An 18,006-nucleotide genomic window follows, 5' to 3' on the forward strand; every position below is an offset into this window, starting at 1 on the left:
GCCTCCATCATTCTTAAATTGAACAAGTTTGGAACCACCAGGACTCTTCCTAGAGCTGGATGCCTGGCCAAACTGATCAATCAGGGGAGAAGGGCCTTGGTCAGGGAGGTGACCAAGAACCCAATGGTCACTCTGACAGAGCTCTGGATTTCTTCTGTGGAGATGGATGTCCTTCTGGAAGGTTCTTCCATCTCTGCAGCACTCCACCAATCAGGCCTTTAAGGTAGAGTGGCCAGGCGAAAGCCACTCCTCAGTAAAAGGCACATGAAGGAGGCAACTAAAGGACTCAGACCATGAGAAACAAGATTCTCTGGTCTGATGAAACCAAGATTGAACTCCTTGGCCTGAATGCAAAGCGTCACGTCTGGAGGAAACCTGGCACCATCCCCATGGTGAAGCGTGGTGGTGGCAGCATCATGCTGTGGGGATGTTTTTCAGCAGCAGGGACTGGGAGACTAGTCAGGATCGGGAGAAAGATGGACGGAGCAAAGTACAGAGAGATCCTTGATGAAAACCTGCTCCAGAGCACTCAGGGCCCCAGACTGGGGCGAAGGTTCCCCTTCCAACAGGCCAACGACCCTAAGCACACAGGCAAGGCAGCGCAGGAGTGGCTTCATCACAAGTCTCTGAATATCCTTGAGTGCCCCAGCCAGAGCCCGGACTTGAACCCGATCAAACATCCCTGGAGAGACCGGAAAAATGCTGTGCAGTGACGCTCCCCATCCAACCTGACAGAGCTTGAGAGAATCTGCAGAGAAGAATGGGAAAAATTCCACAAATACAGGTGTGCCAAGCTTGTAGCATCATATCCAAGAAGACTTGAAGCTGTAATCGCTGACGAAGGTGCTTCAACAAAGGGTTGAGTAAAGGGTCTGAATACTTATGTAATTTGCAAACATTTCTAAAAACGCTTTGTCATTATGGGGTATTGTATGTAGATTGATGAGGGAAAAAACAATTTAATACGTTTTCTGAAACTAAACAAAATGTTGAAAAAGTCTGAATCCTTTCCTTGGCTACAGGTTCAACAATTTAGAATTTGAGCTTTACAAAAATGCCAGATATATTACTGCACTCCTAATATTCAACAGCATTCATTTTTCACTATAAGAAAAAAGCTAATTCTAACTGCATTAGTTTTTCACTATAGGAAAAAAGCAAATTCAAATAGCATTAGTTTTTCACTATAGGAAAAAAGCAAATTCAAATAGCATTAGTTTTTCACTATAGGAAAAAAGCTAATTCAAATAGCATTAGTTTTTCTCTATAGGAAAAAAGCAAATTCAAATAGCATTAGTTTTTCTCTATAGGCAAAAAGCAAACTCAAATAGCATTTGCGGACCAAGGTGTAAGAGCGGCAACACAGATTAGAGAAAAACAGAGCACATGGGAAAATAGAGCTTCTGATGCAATCAAGGCAAAAATAGCCTACATATTAAAGTAAGAGAGAGAGTAAACATTGTTTCTAGTTGAGGTTATTTACAAGTCAAGTGTGCTGGCTTCGCATCAGTTCAAAAGTGTGACTGAAGTGACCGCTTGGGAGCTGTGTGGGAGAGCGGGGCAGATCAGTTCAATCAGACCGCACAACTGAAAGATGTTTTTCAGAGTCATTTTCATCATAGTTATTGTTGATGAAATTAACACTGACTCGCAGATCATATTACAGTAAGAGTCAGCCATTCTGATTAATGAAGTATTATCTTGTATGCACACTGTGGTGTAGACTTGATTCTGACAGCGTCATAAAATCATATTTTACGTACACAATTATGACATGTTAAAAAATACTGACTAAGAACACTTCATGCACACAGAAATCCCTGATTTCACTACATCAAGACTTGAACAAGCTATCCACTGTACTTGTTGATTTCCACAAGTTCCTGCAGATGCATTAACAGACTTTTATTGTGTGGACGTACGCATGGCTGAACTGAGGTCATATCATAGTTGTGTGAAGGATAGAGAAGAGGTCATGGGGTTAGGTCAGCCGATGCACTAGGACAGACCGAAGAACCACCAGACAGAACACAACTAGATATGACACACCTCTCACCACAAGACATTAACAGTCACTCGGTGAACCCATCTTCACAATGGTCAGAGAGACTCTTTTTAAAATTGGGATTCAACGAAAAGCACAACTGTTTTAGCTCGCTTGCATACACATGACCCATACATAAGGGTGATCATGATGAACTACTGGAGAATATATCAATGGCTTCATCCGATACAGCCAGTGAGTGAGTTATCAGTCAACATTTACGTTTGCAGTTTCATTTATTCAGTAGCTCCATCTCACCTGTATAAGCTTTTTGGCACACTCCTGATGGTTGTTTTTGGCAGCGAGGTGTAAAGCACTAAAACCTGAAGGGGGAAAAAAATACATCCAGGTGAGATATCTTACGTTGCAGCTTCAGTTTAATTCAACTCCCTGCTGGTCTCAAGTCTATATCTGTAACCACTAGCAGTAGAATCATACTTGAGAAAGGTTTCTGGGCAGATTAGGTCTATAGGTGAATGTTCACCTACACTATGTTCAGGAGATATTCACATGTTATGTAAGTAGCTCTGCCTTGAATTATTCATCTGGATCTTTGGGCAGGCACAGTACAAGGTATGTCAGGTGTCCCAATTCAGCCATGTGTGTGGGGTGGGGTGGGTGGGGGTGGCAAAACATAGTTATAAATCATTTGTAGACTACAAATTGAGAGCAAAAATCCCAAACAGATATAGTATTTGAGAAAAACTGAATCATTACAAACCTTGATTTATACCTCAATTTATGCATGGGAATACTTGGGAACATATTTTAAATCACGTTAAAATGATTTCCTGGTGATTTGACAGTCTTTAAAATGTCCAACAACAGAAATGAATTACAAAAAAATTGCTCCGAAAGCTCAAGGCGCCAAATAAAAATCACCTATTGGGGAACCCTGAGGAATGCAGTCCACTAACCTGAGGTGTCTATGATTGATGTGTCCACTCCATGGGCCAGGATGACTGCCAGACAATCAGTTTGACCACGGGTGGCAGCCACATGGAGACTGTACGAGGAGAGACAGCATATAGAGATGATCAGTCTAACACAGTGGAATGGTACAGTGGAGATTAAACATGTCATTGAAGGAATAAACAGAAAATACAGCAATCAATTGTGAAGAAAGAAAAAAAAATACTTCAATTCCCTACACAAAAAGCAAACAAAGAGTCAACAACACTACAATTCAATGTTCACCAATGTGATCTGTCAATATGATTATCACTGGCCATCAAGAGAAGGTTAAGTGGGGAGGTGACTTTTGAATTCGGTGCTACGGAATGTGGTGTTAGAACAGGGGGAGTGCATTGCTGTGGATCAATGAGCTCTGCTCCAGGCCATCAAGCAGACTCAGAGCTAATACACACACACACGCACACGCACACGCATGGCCTCTAGCACCGTTCAACTCAAGAACACGACAACAGAGCAATTACCACCGCTATAGAGATTGTCTTCCTCAAAACTATGAACAAAAAAAAAACGCATAGCAGGTTCCAGATTCCAAGCATTCTGGTGCACTTCTTCCAAATGACTTGGACTGATCCAAGGACGTGTGAGGGAAATATTGAAGTAGTCAGACTGAGTAATCATCCACGTGTGTTTGCACCTGTTAATAATTCAGTTCTGCTGTGAAAAGTTGTGATTTTAATTGGAAGAGATAACGAGACCATTTCTTTTACATACTTTGGAAGAACACAGATTTTTTTTGTAATGAACATGGATGATCTAATATTGGAACATTTAGATAAGCAAGTGTTTAGATAAGTTAAGTGTCTAGACTATTTAATAGAGCTTACACAGTGTATCTGCTGAAATGAATTACCCTCAGAATGGAAAGGCATTAATCAAACACACTTGCCTGACTAACATGTTTAATATGCCTGGCACAGCCAGAATAGTCAGTTTCATTTTTAATGAATGTTTAATTAAGCATTCTTCAACAGCTTCCACAGTGAGCCCCATTTCAACACCAATTACACTTCCTCGGGACATCAATTGCTAGGTCAATAAATTATTATTCATTTATGATAACAAGCACAAGTGGAAGGGCACAATTTAACTCCTAGAAAACGATATTATCAATATTAATTTAAGACAATGACTTGCAGTTACACGTCATGTAATGAACTGAATGAGTTACATTTTCCTAATGAATCAGGACACACACACACAAACGGAGTTATCACGTGATTATCTGTCTGTGTGTGTTTTGCAATAATAATAATAATGAGAGATGTCGTGCTTTCAGACACCAGCACCAACACCACCACCCATTCTAGTCATTATGTACAAATTAGAAGTCTCCAGTATCTCCATGGCGACACTGACTGTTTGGGAATGCCATGCCAGTCAGTGTGTGTCCTTCTGGGAAACATGGGAAGGTCAGATATGTAAACAATGGTGTCTTTATATAAGTGACATTAAAAACACCTACGTCGCCTGATAGTTACATATTGCAATATTATTTTTTGGACGATATTATATAGACATATATATATATATATATTCGAAAAATCGATACTTGGGAGTCAAATGTCTATATAATATGGTCCAAAAAGAATATTGCAATATGTAACTATCAGGCTACGTAGGTGTTTTTAATGTCAAATAGTTTCTGTATTCAGCTGTACCTGTGCCAAAACTCTGGTAGTTTTCATCCTATAGCTTGTCCTCCATCTTCTTTTTAAATAGTGAGCCAACTTGTTTTCAGCCCTTTTATTCCCCCGGACTGATCAAAACTCATTCTCATTCTTTCTCTTGTCTCTCTGCAGCAGATATATAGTGAGCAATATTTTTGGGACATCAAATCACAATAAAATCACAGTTTCCGATTCATAACACATAGAATCGCGAGAATCGCAATACATATCGGCAACTAAGTATCGTGATAATATCGTATCGTGAGGTCCCTGGCAATTTCCAGCCCTAATTGTGTGGCTGGCTGGTGTGTGCATATCTCCCTCAAAGTAAATGACTAAATATATTTAGGTCAGTGGTGTCATCTTTCACTGGTCTCTGGTGGTGGTGCTCTGTCTACAACTGTCAGAAAGAGGTCAAACATTAACACTGTCCCTCTGCATTATCTGGTCCAGCTAGGAAGTGGGAGCATGGCTGTCAAGTCCATTCAGAGCCTATAGAAATCAGGACAATATCAGGACACAATCACGCTTTGTGGTATTTGGGAGATTGTTAAACACAAAGGAGACCATGCCCTACTCTATACAATTGGAATTATATCATGTTCAATAGGCGATCAATGAAAGGCCATAGATTCTCACAGGTTTGTACACATGAAAAGAGAGAAGGGCACAGGAATGGCTTTGCCAAAACAGTGCGTGGGGTGCATTTTATGAATCATTAGCTCACCAATTTAATCATTTCCCCCATCATGAGTAACAAAAGATGCCATTTAGACGTTAGCACATATTCATTATGGAATAGGAGGAAGGGCAAAGCTAAACAGATAGACAAAAGGAGGAAGAAAGGAGATATACGATGACAGCGATGCTCGTACAGATACAATTACATCTCTATGGTACTATACTTAGCAACTCATTGTCAGGTTGCAGTTAATTCAGAACCAGTGATTTGCATGACTTTCTTTAACTTTCTCTAACCATGATAATACCTAAACCGTCTCTGGCTCCAGATGACTTATTCCCTCCTTCAACGGGGTATATAGGGCAGTTCAGTTCAATAGCATCTCCACTAGTGACAGGGGCTATGGCTTATTGAGTCGAACAGTTGCCCGGGGCCAATTCCATTATTATCAACTATTGTAGGATGTGTCATCATAGAACTGTAGGGGAATATCCACATACTGCAACTTCTATTCTGCACTGAAACAGTTTCAGTGTTGGAGTTGTAGATGGTCTGGGGAAGATTAGCAAATATGTAATTGATTTAAACAATAAACATGACTATACTCATATTTCAAATGGTCCTTTAATTCACCTCCTAAATCTCCAAGCTGTCCCAATTCCCTGTTTCTTATCTGTGTGTGGCTCAACACCATCCCTCAACCCTCGATACTCACGCTGACTTTCCCTCATTGTCCAGTTTGACCGCGCTGGCTCCTTTCTTGGTGAGGAGAGAGGCCACCTTCTCCACCTCCCCATGTTCCACAGCTGCCAGGAGGCGCTCATCGTTTTTGCTCCATTCATGGGCCTGAGGAGGGAGAGAAGGAAACAATATCACAGAGGTTAATGCTTCTCATTCACAGAGTTGAATGTACCTACCACCCTCCCACTACTGTTCAAATCCTGTGTGGCAAAAGCCACAGTTCCTTACCCATTGTAGACAATTAGCATAAAAGATAAGAGACGTCATAGCTTTTGGTTGGTTTTACTCCACAGTGAACCTAGCTAACACAATTCAGCATGTGAACACGGCCAGCCTTGTCTCTCTGGTGACCTCTAGTCTAGGTGATAATCCCATTTAGACTTAATCCTTAAATAGGGATCTCCCCATTACATAACTTGATGAACACAGTTCCATTATAGCTTAAAGGCATTAGACAAGCTGCACCAGGAGGTTGTTTCAAAGCCATTAACAGAAGATTGTTTCACTTTTAACACATTTTTGGCCACCGTGGCCTGATGACCGTGGCTATACTACATGACACTCATTCAGTTCGAAACCTTAGGCTTATCCCATGTTTTCTTGCCTGAGTCCACTGGATCATATTACTGTGAAAACACAATGCCTCGGGGAGCCAGCTTCCCTCTGCTCCTACATCATGAAATCAATTGCTCAAATAAATGCTTGTCTGCAGAGATTTACAAGGGCATTCATTTTACCAGAGCCCAGGGGCCTCATTTATCAACCGTGCACACATTTCTAACACAATTCTGGCGTACATGGAGATTCTAGATTTGCGTGCGCAACAAATAATTGAGATTTACCAAACTGTCGCTTTCAACATAGACGCATGTTTTCATTGATAAATCAGAGCCATTTTATATTTCTGCGCTCGCGTTACAACCCCGCCTGGAAAACGCCCTCCATTAGCGTTTTATGGTAACATAAATCCCCTCATTGGCTGTATGATTTGAAGATGTTGGAACTGGGTCATGACAGTTTCTAAAGCGCTTTGTCAAATGTGATCTTTTTTCGAGAAATTAGCGAGTGACATTGTTTAGCTGCGACTGCCAAACACTGGCCGTGAATTTTGCAGAATGAACTGTCTATTGAACACTTTAAAAGTAAATGCTACAGTGCACACGTTATCCAAAATACGAATTGTTCAATATTTTGTTTATCTAAATGTCCTAAATAAAAAATGTACCAAATAAACCCCCCCCCCCAAAAAATATTATAATAATAATATTCATCAATAAATGATTGTGTTTCTATGTCCTGCCTTGGTATAGGTTTTGAGATTAAACAGGATATTATGTTGCGCAGACTCGAGCTCCTATCGCCCAGCAATACTGTACCCTACCCATACTGTCTGAGGCCAACGCTCTTTACTTTCGAGCATGGTTGACTATTGAATGAGCGATTGATAAATGGTAGCCTACTAATTGTTGTGTATAAACCAGTCATGTGAGAAAAGGATACATGCCCAGCAATATGATTATGATTTAGGCCTATATAATAAAAGTACAATAAATATCCTATATTGGGCGACATTGCTATGCGACCTTCTTACCAATAGAAAATGCACCCGTTTTATCATTAGGCCTACTCTAATGTTTTATTAGCCTACCATTATTACAATTGATAAACCACTAGGAGTCGTGCGTAAATATGGTTTAAGAAGTGCGTGGAAATACGCAAACTTTCCCTTCAAGTTCAGCATTGATAAATACGAACCTTTGCGGGGAAACTAGCGCACGAAAGGTTTCGGGTATTTTTGTGCGCATGCACCGTTGATAAATGAGGCCACGGGAATGGTTGAAATGTCCCGAAACAGGGAGGATTGTTTTTCTAACTCTGCCACAGTCCATTTTAACAACGAATTGCCCTCATTTGTAATCCTGACTGACTGTCAAGACGTACAGGGCTCCAGTCTGACCTCATAATGGGAGGTCACTGGCTGGCCAGGCCACACTGACTCTGCCCTAACCTGCCTGGCATGCTCAATGATAGCAGCCATCCACCCACTCACGTCCATCTTTTTGGAGGGTTAAGGCACTGGCTTAACTGTTAGGATGATGGGAGGCTCCGTCTGGAACGAGAGTTATGAAGGGAGAACATGTATCCATTCTCTCCGCACTTGTGTGCACGTAAGCGCAGAGAGAGAGAGAGAGAGAGAGAGAAGGTGACTGAGTAGAGTGGGAACTCTGAAAGTTGACTCTTCAAGCAAGAGGAGGACTATCCATCAGTCTGACAGTCCGCCTCTGTAACAGGGAGGAAAATAACACTGAGAACTCTCCCCCAGTCAAGAGGCTTTAGCACTCCCTCCCACACTAAAAACAAACCGGACCAATGCTTTGTGACTGACTCATGTACTCAGTTTCCTTCAGAGCAGCACGTAAAGCTGTCTGGCCTGGTAGGTAGTATTAATTCAGTTTTATTTGAGGGCCATCCTACAATAGAAGTGTCATCAAAAGTCAAGATGTCTATCAGACATCAGTATGTATGGACGGTAGGAGATGGTGCTTATTCCATGGTGTCCTTTCCAAAGCTATTTCAAAGCCAGGTTTACGTTGAAGCTATGTTATTAGTTCTTATGGGTTCTACCTGACACCGACACGTGAGCAGAGGAAGGGGACCTGTTGAAGAGACCTGCGACCTCAGGTATGCATAGATGAGCTGCAGAAAGAGCAGAGGGGTCAGACACTCCTCTACTCTATCACTATTTTGGGAATGTTGTAACAGAAACCAGCTCAAAGACAGTCCGGGAATACCAAACCTTACCCTACCCAACACCGGCAAGATGCACTGTTCTGATCTGGTACACACAGCAGGGTATAACACATTCATCATCTATAAACTCAGCTCACACACAACTTTCCACATAAAAAAAATACTATATATATATTTTTTTTTTAATAAATACTGTAGTGTTTTTGCGGACTTTACTGTAGTATTCACTGTAATCTCTTTTTGCAGAATCTAAAGTCTACACTTAACTATTGTCTAAAATTGGTAAAAGAAAACTTAGTATATACTATAGTAATTAATGTAGTGCTTTTGTGGACTGTTGTATACATTACTGTACTATTTACTACAGTGATTTTTTGCAGATAATACTCTAGTATTTACTATAGTATTCTACAACATTCTATAGTAAGTACTACACATGATCGAGGGATACTGCAGTGTGTAGTATAGTATTCTATAATCTACTACAGTTTAGTATAGAATGATGTAGTAAGTACTGTAGTATTTTTTTCACGTGGGTAAGTGGACAAATAGGTAAAACAAATCTGAAAACCTCCACGTGATTGGTTTCCAACTTTCCATACATGGTAATAGAGGGCATTTGGATTCAGCCAACTGGTTTTCCTTGAGAAACTCAAACTGAAAGCATATCTTACAGTATTAGATAACACAAGCCTAGTGGTAGCAATTAGTGAACACATGTTTCTTCCCTGTAGAACTCTAGCTCCTAAATAGTGAAGGGGTTATACTGTCAGGATGATCTGACGTTGGTGTTGTATGGTAGATTATTCCTCTTATTAATATCAAGCTCAGGTACTGTGCAGGCAGACTACAGTCATCTCATCTGAAGGCTGTTGCTGTGATCTATAGATAATGAACTGAAACGTGACATACTGTATACACTCAGTGGCCATTTTGTTAGATACACCCATCTACGGTAGTACCAGGCCGGAGCCCCTTTTCTTCCATAACAGCCTGAATTTTTGGGGCCATGGAAAGGTGGCTCAATTGGTATCAAGGGACCTAATGTGTGCCAGGAAAACATTCTCCACACTATTAGACCACTGCCACCAGCCTGTACAGGTAACACCAGGCAGGATGGGTCCATGGACTTATGTTGCTTACACCAAATCCTGATTCTGCCATCAGCATGACGCAACAGGAACTGAGATTCGTCGAACCAGGCAATGTTTTTCCACTCCTCAATTGCCCAGTGTTGGTGATCGTGTGGCCACTGGAGCCGGAGTGGAACCCGGTGTGGTCGTCTACTGCAATAGCCCATTCGTGACAAGGACCGCTGAGTTGTGCATTCCGAGACGCCGTTCTGCACACTACTGTTGTACTGTGCCGTTATTTGGCCCGCCTGTTCGCTTGCACGATTCTTGCCATTCTCCTTCGGCCTCTCTCCTCAACGAGCTGTTTTCGTCCACAGGACCGCCGCTGTCTGGATGTTTTGTGTTTGTAAACCCTAGACTATGATGTATGTGAAAAGCCCAGGAAGCCAGTCGTTTGAGGTATTGGAACCGGCACACCTGGCACAGAAGATAATAACACACTCAAAGTCGCTTAGGTCACTCGTTTTGTCCATTCGAACGTTCAATTGAACAGGAACTGAAAACCTTGCTGCCCGTCTGCCTGCTTTATATAACAAGCCAGGTGACTCGGTGTATAACGTCTGGAAAACAATACCCTTTGAAGGTTCCTACAGATGTCAAATATTACATATACTACATACACTGTAGGAACAGAAAAAAGGTACATTGTCAAAACAACATTTCTAGTATTATGTACTCATGAAAATGACTGTATACTGCATGAATTTGTCCATGGGATGTGATTGAACAGTGGTGCTTACTGCTCACAGTGCTTTGTTTATAAATTGATTCATCCCTTTCTGTTGTAGCGCTAACTGAGCCGTGCTGGTGGAGGACTTGGTGACCTGCAGTTTCTACACAGCAGGGGCCAGGGGAAAGTAGAGCAGCGAAGTCAGCCCTGATATATACTGTAGAGGGCCCAGTGTGGCTGCTGGCTGCTAAAGTCTCTGTCACTATTTTTGGTATGCAGCGTAATGAGACACGGCTCTGCAAGAGATTTGGGAATAGCCAGTGTTATTCCAGTCGGCTAGGCTATCTCTACATGCAGCTAGCTGAGGATAAGGAAAAGGTCCAGCTGCAAGATGCAGCAGCTCATCACATGCAATCTCCTGGTCATTGAATCTCTGATACAGTCAGGGGTGAAAGTAAGGCGGTACAGTCCAGTACGGTGTCCCGGCAAAATAAATAGTGGGGGTACGCCGTACTGGTAAAACCTGGGCCAATCACAATAACTAAAACAAAATTTCAAGAAAACTGTAGGCTATTACACAACTTTTTATCATAACCGCATGTCAGAAAAATGTGCGAATGGATTCGAAAATGGGCAGTGGTGGGAAAAGTACTCAATTGTCATACTTGAGTAAAAGTATAGATAGCTTAATAGAAAGTTACTCAAGTAAAAGTGAAAGTCGCCCAGTAAAATAGTCCTTGAGTAAAAGTCTACAAGTATTTGGTTTTAAATATACTTAAGTATCAAAAGTAAAAGTATGAATCATTTCAAATTCCTTATATTAAGCAAAGCGGACAGCACCGTGTTCTTTTATTTTATATGTACAGATAGCCAGGGGCACACTCCAACACTCAGATATTATTTACAAAAGATGAATTTCTGTTTACTGAGTCTGCCAGAACATAGGCAGTAGGGATGACCATGTGTTCACTTGATAAGTGCGTGTTCAGCTAAGCATTCAAAATGTAAGTAATACTTTGTGGGTTGTCAGGGAAAATGTATGGAGTTAAAAGTACAATATTTTCTTTATGGGATGTAGTGAAGTAAAAGTAAGAGTTGTCAAAAAAATGAATAGTAAAGTAAAGTACAGACACCCAAAAAAACTACTTAAGTAAAAATACTTTAAAGTACTACTTTACTTAAGTACTTTACACCACTGAAAATGAGTGGTACAGCCTACACTCTAAAATGTGATGTGGTTCCACGAGAACACTGACATTTTGCCACGGCAGGGATGAGTGGCCGACACTACTGAGCCGTGTGCAGACAACAGTGGACGCATTAATTCTGGCCTAATGACAATCGCCAAATGCCATGACACTTTTTGGTGTTTTGTGTAACGGGTTATGTTCATGAGACAATAAAAAGTAAAACATTTTAAAGTTAAAATTATAAATCTTTACGACAAGGCCCACAGAGATCCTCGTGAATTAATAGGGATTCTATATGTAATTCTATAATTAGGCTTATAAAAAAAAGTTGGTGCAAGCATTGCACACCTGTATTTGGGGAGTTTCTCCCATTCGTCTCTGCAGATCCTCTCAATCTCTGTCAGGTTGGATGGGGAGCGTTGCTGCACATCTATTTTCAGGTCTCTCCAGAGGTGTTTGATCTGGTTCAAGTCTGGGCTCTGGCTGGGCCACTCAAGGACATTCAGAGACTTGTCCCGAAGTCACTCCTGCGTTGTATTTCGCTGTGTGCTAAAGGTCGTTGTCCTGTTGGAAGGTGAACCTTCGCCCCAGTCTGAAGTCCTGAGCGCTCTTCATCAAGGATCTCTCTGTACTTTGCTCCATTCATCTTTGCCTCTATCCTGACTAGCCCCTGCCGCTGAAAAACACGTCCACAGCATGATGCTCCCACCACCATGCTTCACCGTAGGGATGGTGCCAGGTTTCCTCCAGACGTGAAGCTTTATTTTTAATACATTTGCAAAAAAAATGAAAAAATACCTGGTTTAGCTTTGTCATTATGGAGTATTGTGTGTAGATTGCTGAGGATTTTTTAATGTTTTAATCCATTTTAGAATAAGACTGAAACGTAACAAAATGTGGAAAAAGTCAAGGGGTCTGAATACTTTCCCATGGCACTGTATGCGTTTTATTTTTCATCCATTTTTTTTTTTACAAAGATAGAATTTTCTTCCATTAGAATATTTTGTGTAGATCTTTTTAAAAAAAAGATACAATTAAATAAATTTGAATCCCACTTTGTAACAACAAAATGTGGAAAAGGTCAAGGGGTGTGAATACTATCTTAATTTTAAATTAATTCCTAAACATTTCAAAAAACATAATTCCACCTTGACATTATGGGGTATTGTATGTAGGCCAGTGACATAACATCTCAATTTAATCCATTTTAAATTCAGGCTGTAACACAACAAAATGTGGAAAAAGTCAATTGTTGTGAATACTTTCTGAAGGCACGGTAAATATATATTCCGGACTCTGACATTGCTCGTTCTGATATTTCTTAATTACTTCGTTTTTATTTTTTGGATTTGTGTATTGTTTTGTATTGTATTGTCAGGTATTACTGCACTGTTGGAGCAAGAAATATAAGCATTTCGCTGCACCTGCGATAACATCTGCGAAATATGTGTACGCAACCAAAAAAATGTGATTTGAAGTTACAGACAGTCAGTGACAGACTCCTTGGTAGTGCAGCAAGGAAGTGAGCCAGACAAAGATAGTCAATAACAGTCAGTCAGTGTATAGTACAGTAAGGGAGTGAGCCAGCCAGCCAGATAGAGAGACCATAGCGGCTACTGTCAGAATGTGCAGGAGGGTAAACAGGGATTACAGATTAATACAGAGACACAGTGCAGCTACTTTTAAATGGTGGCAGTCCTGCTCTGGTCTGCTCTGTTCTCCAACACCATTAAAAACCACTCACTCTGCACTTCTGACAGACTGGGGTCAATGTCCACATCACCTTCCTGCCCATTAGGCCTACACTCCAGCTGGATGTCACATGTCGACTAGCCTTATTCACATTTAGTAAATAATCTATAATAAAGTTGTTGATTGGAGCCTGCAAAAACATTTCACAGTTTCAAAGAGAAGTTTCTCTGCATTTCCAAACCACATCCACAGTTCCCAGTTCTCTTTCATTTGAACCCAGAGGATGTCTGTGGAACTGTGGTTGCACCAGCATTACTTCAACTGCAGTAGAACGGAGAAGATAACAAAACATGAAAATACTGCCGTGCTCTAGAAGAACTAACCAAACAGAACACTGAACAATATCGCGTGACTGTACGGTGTAGTGCGATAGATGAAACGGACATACAGGAGGCGGGATATTGCTGCATTGGACTGTGAATGCCTTACCATTGCATTTGACAGATCTACAGTAGTGGACTAAGTGGAGCGGAATGCAATGCTCAAATTTCAAAGGGAGTGACATTCCATGGAATGGATCAAATTCAAAACCACTGTAATATGGGCGTGGCTGGATGCTGTGCCACAACAGTAACCCCCCCCCCCCCCACTACTATTATCTTGCAAATGCAAAATAATAGTAATACACACTTACTTATATAGTACACTCACTCACCACACTAAAATGTGTATGTATCAGCCCTTGCACATATGTCACGCGAGACTCCTCACTGCTGCAGATGTTCACTCAAAACAAAATCTAGAGCAATAGCTAACTCGGTATACTGTATCCAGGCTGAGTCAGCCCCCTCCCTAAGCAAGGAAACACTAGCTACAAATTAGGCTACTGTCCATCAGTAGAAGTACATGGATCACATTAGTGAAGACATGGATCAGCTTGAGCTGGAATATGCTCTTTTGTCAAACATGGAGACAGATGATCAGTTTGAGTGAGGGGTTGTAGGAAGTTGCGATGTACTCAAACTAATGCAGAAGTTAAAGAGTAAACAATTGAACAGATTTTCACTTGGATTTGGACGCGTATAAAACTAAACCATGACTAGCGACATCCCTTCATAAACCCAGAGCTGAATGAAATATTGTGTAAAATGGCCCCGTGGTTACCGGCTGGTCTGGGGTCTCTCTTGAGTCAGGGCCAAGCCCTGTAAAAACAGGAAACACTTAACATTATCTGGAGGGGCTTGTGTGGCTAAATGACCATCAGGGTAAAGAAAGACGTGGGACAAACATAACCACCCTCTTCCAAGAGTAAACATTCAGCCCTTATCTCTAACAGGTCTTCCTCGGGAGAACGAGAGGGGCGGGAACAGTTGTCCTCTGAGTAGTGTTCCCGAAAATCTGAGTAACGTTCCAAAATCAACTACCTTTTCACAAAACTGTATCAATATTGTTCGGTTTGATCTAATGCAGGATAGGTGGGCCTCTTTTGGTAGTTTGTACTGTATCAAGCTACACACCTGCAATACTTCAAAATTGGGATTTTCAACTAATTGGATTGTTTCATCTGCCTATGAAACTAGCACCATGATAGTCTCCCAACCTAAACCCCAGGGTACAGACAGTATGGTGTCAGCCCATAGGCAGGTTAAACATGTACCATCTCCTATACAATAGGCCAGTCAAACCTGTGAAAAGCATGCACTCTGCTCCCTAAATCACTACACAATGGTCTCTGTTCATAGCCTGGCAGCAGGATAGCACAATGATAGAGAAACTACTCCCTTTTGGGCACATTACATGCTAAAAAGACTATCTTTGGCATGAATTACCCTGACAGTATTTTAAAAAAAAGGTTATTATTGTAATGTTCCCGAGCGGGTTTTCCTCTGAACACCCCTATCCCTGATGAGTCCGGTTACAGTATGGTGTACAGGGGGACTACTTTATGTATGGGCTGTGAACCTCACCGGATGCGCCGGTCAGAAACCCAACAGGTGAACCCCCCTATCAATACTCTCTCTGAGACATACGTGACATCTCAAAAAAGAAGGCTTGTTGTCAAACCGGATAGTATTCACATGAAATACTAATCCCCATGGCAAATATCAAAACGAGTTTTGAATGGAACAGATATGCACAATTTCATCCTAATTGAGCAAAAGCATTTTTATAACCAGCATGGAGAATTCAAAGAAAATAGACATGAATTAGGTGAAAATAAATGTTCACATCAAATGTTATTCCAAAATCTGTTCTAGACTCAAGTCCACTTCCTGTTCTCTGAGGCCCCGTCCCTGCAATAGAAAAAAAACAAACCCAGACTGCAAAGTTGTAATTCCTTCAGCTACACTCAATGTATTTGTTTAGTTTGAGACACTTTATATTAGGAAGAAGGAAATCAGAAGACTGACCCTTAAAACAGTGAACTGAGTATCCGACTAAAACAAACTGTTGATCCTCTCACCAATGTTGCCATAATAACAATAACACTTAAAGCTGAATTTGCTAATTCATTCCAAAAGATTGAGTGATGCCTGTCAACAAAATATGTAGAGCAGAACTTATTTAGCCACAGGTCATGCAAGCACCTGGGTCTCCTAGCTGTACCAAGTATGTAATGATCCTAACTGTGCCACTCCCATTACAGTACAGCAGGCAACTGGGCCAACATCATAAACACACAGTAAATGAAGCTCACTGGGTCACACCAGGTTAGCAGCACAGCGGTCCCTGGTGATAGCAGGGCTCTTTACTGGATAGCAGAGATCAATCATGTATAGGAGGACTTACTGCAGAACAGAAACAAACTACATAAGACCTACTGAGAATTGCAGATGCAGCATTTCTGGAAACTGCTTGAGTGTCCCACTCAACAAAGAGGAGGGCATCTTGCAAAGCTCTATCCCGGATGCAATTTCCTGAGGGCAAAAGTACACTTAGACCATAATCTGCAGCCCAAATCGTATAAATAGATTTGACCTGGGGGGGTTATGGAGATTGTGAGAGGGAAAATCTAGGTAAAAGACACCAAGACCCTAGTAAACATTTTATTACGAGTGTATGTTAAGCTCGACATGAAGCAGTCCATGGAAAGTGTGTTCCCTCAACTGTAAATACTGTGAAACAAGGCATGTACTTTCTACACAATAGTCAAGTATATGGGGTGTTCTGTTCTGGATTGCCATCCGAATACACTTTTCCATATGTAGACTTGTTCTCATTCCAATGCTCACAGTTGTGTCACTCAGCCAGCTTCTGGTATTCTCTCTATACTGTTACCGTGCCAACTATTCAAGGATTACTTCTCCACACAATAAGAGCAATGTACTGTATAAGTATACCTGATGCCTCTGGTATTCTCACTATCGTGCACTGTACTACCATACCGGGTCTGGTCTGAAGGACTTCCACTACGGCCTGCTGGTGAAATCATCAGCCTAGATTTACACAGAGACCACTTAGTGCAGACAGACAGCAACTGTAAAAGTCACTCTCTCTCTCTCTTCTCTGGACCCCCAAGGACAAGCAAAACCCAAGAGCCATGATTTTAATGTTTGGCTTATGGAGAAAGTTTTACACTGGAGCGCAAACTTGCTACAGGCAATACGGTTTGTTTCTCAGGCTCAGCAAAGACAACTGCACAAAACAAATGATCTGAGGAACAGCCGATGACCCGAGGTCTGACACCACTTCAAGTGCGTCCCTATGGGTATTGCCTGTCTGCCACCACACAGATGCATGTCTGTGTAGAAAGGGTGGCAAGTATCTACAGCATTACGATAAACAATGGAAATGTTCACTTCAAGCACTTCCTAACACAAAGCACATGCACAATGTCCCCAAAACAAGGCATCCTTTCTACTAAATAACAGCTGAAATTGCTTAAGCAATCTCAAATAGGCTCGAGCAGTATACATGACTTTGAAACTCCAAACAGAATAAGGGATTGGAGACCACAGACAAATCAGAGTTAAACAAAGAACATATGGTAGGTTTCAGACAGACTTCCACTCTCAGACATAGCAGTAGTCTCATATTTTTTTCATACAAAATAGTACATTTTCACATGTACATTATTACCTCACGGTATTAAACCTCCGTGTGTTGAATGCACACCCCCACATTTAGTCAAATTAACTTTATGGCCTATTTAGACTAGCAATTGTAGCTAGGAATCCATTGTGTAGACATCATGCAAAAAATACTTGACTGTATATTGCCATGGCATCAATTACTGCTATATAAACAGAGGGAAGAAATTATAATTTCCACATTTCCTTTTGCGTCAAGTCTCTCAGTCCATCCTCTGGCTTTCCCATCGCCGCAGTGCAGACTGAGCTTGGCCAAATTAACTTCACCGTTTTTCATCTTGTAAAGGTGATGAGTAGCCAAGGCAGGGGTACAGACAAGGGACTGTTGTTGGAAAGCATATGTATGGGTTTGGGAGTAAGAACATCATGT

General features: G+C 41.3%; 1 protein-coding gene across 3 annotated transcripts in view; it reads right to left on the minus strand.

Moving 5' to 3' along the window:
* rai14 (retinoic acid induced 14) overlaps positions 1 to 18,006 on the minus strand; it is a 42,293-nt gene that overhangs the window by 17,833 nt on the left and 6,454 nt on the right. For all 3 annotated transcript variants that reach the window (XM_020457365.2, XM_020457366.2, XM_020457364.2), the window contains exons 3-5: positions 6,084 to 6,214; positions 2,962 to 3,050; positions 2,303 to 2,367 (exon numbers count right to left, since the gene is read on the minus strand). In XM_020457365.2, coding sequence (XP_020312954.1) covers positions 2,303 to 2,367; positions 2,962 to 3,050; positions 6,084 to 6,214 — 285 coding nt within the window. The remainder of the gene's footprint in view (positions 1 to 2,302; positions 2,368 to 2,961; positions 3,051 to 6,083; positions 6,215 to 18,006) is intronic.

Source organism: Oncorhynchus kisutch, linkage group LG23 (genome assembly GCF_002021735.2).
Source record: "Oncorhynchus kisutch isolate 150728-3 linkage group LG23, Okis_V2, whole genome shotgun sequence".
NCBI classification, from domain to species: Eukaryota; Metazoa; Chordata; class Actinopteri; order Salmoniformes; family Salmonidae; genus Oncorhynchus; species Oncorhynchus kisutch.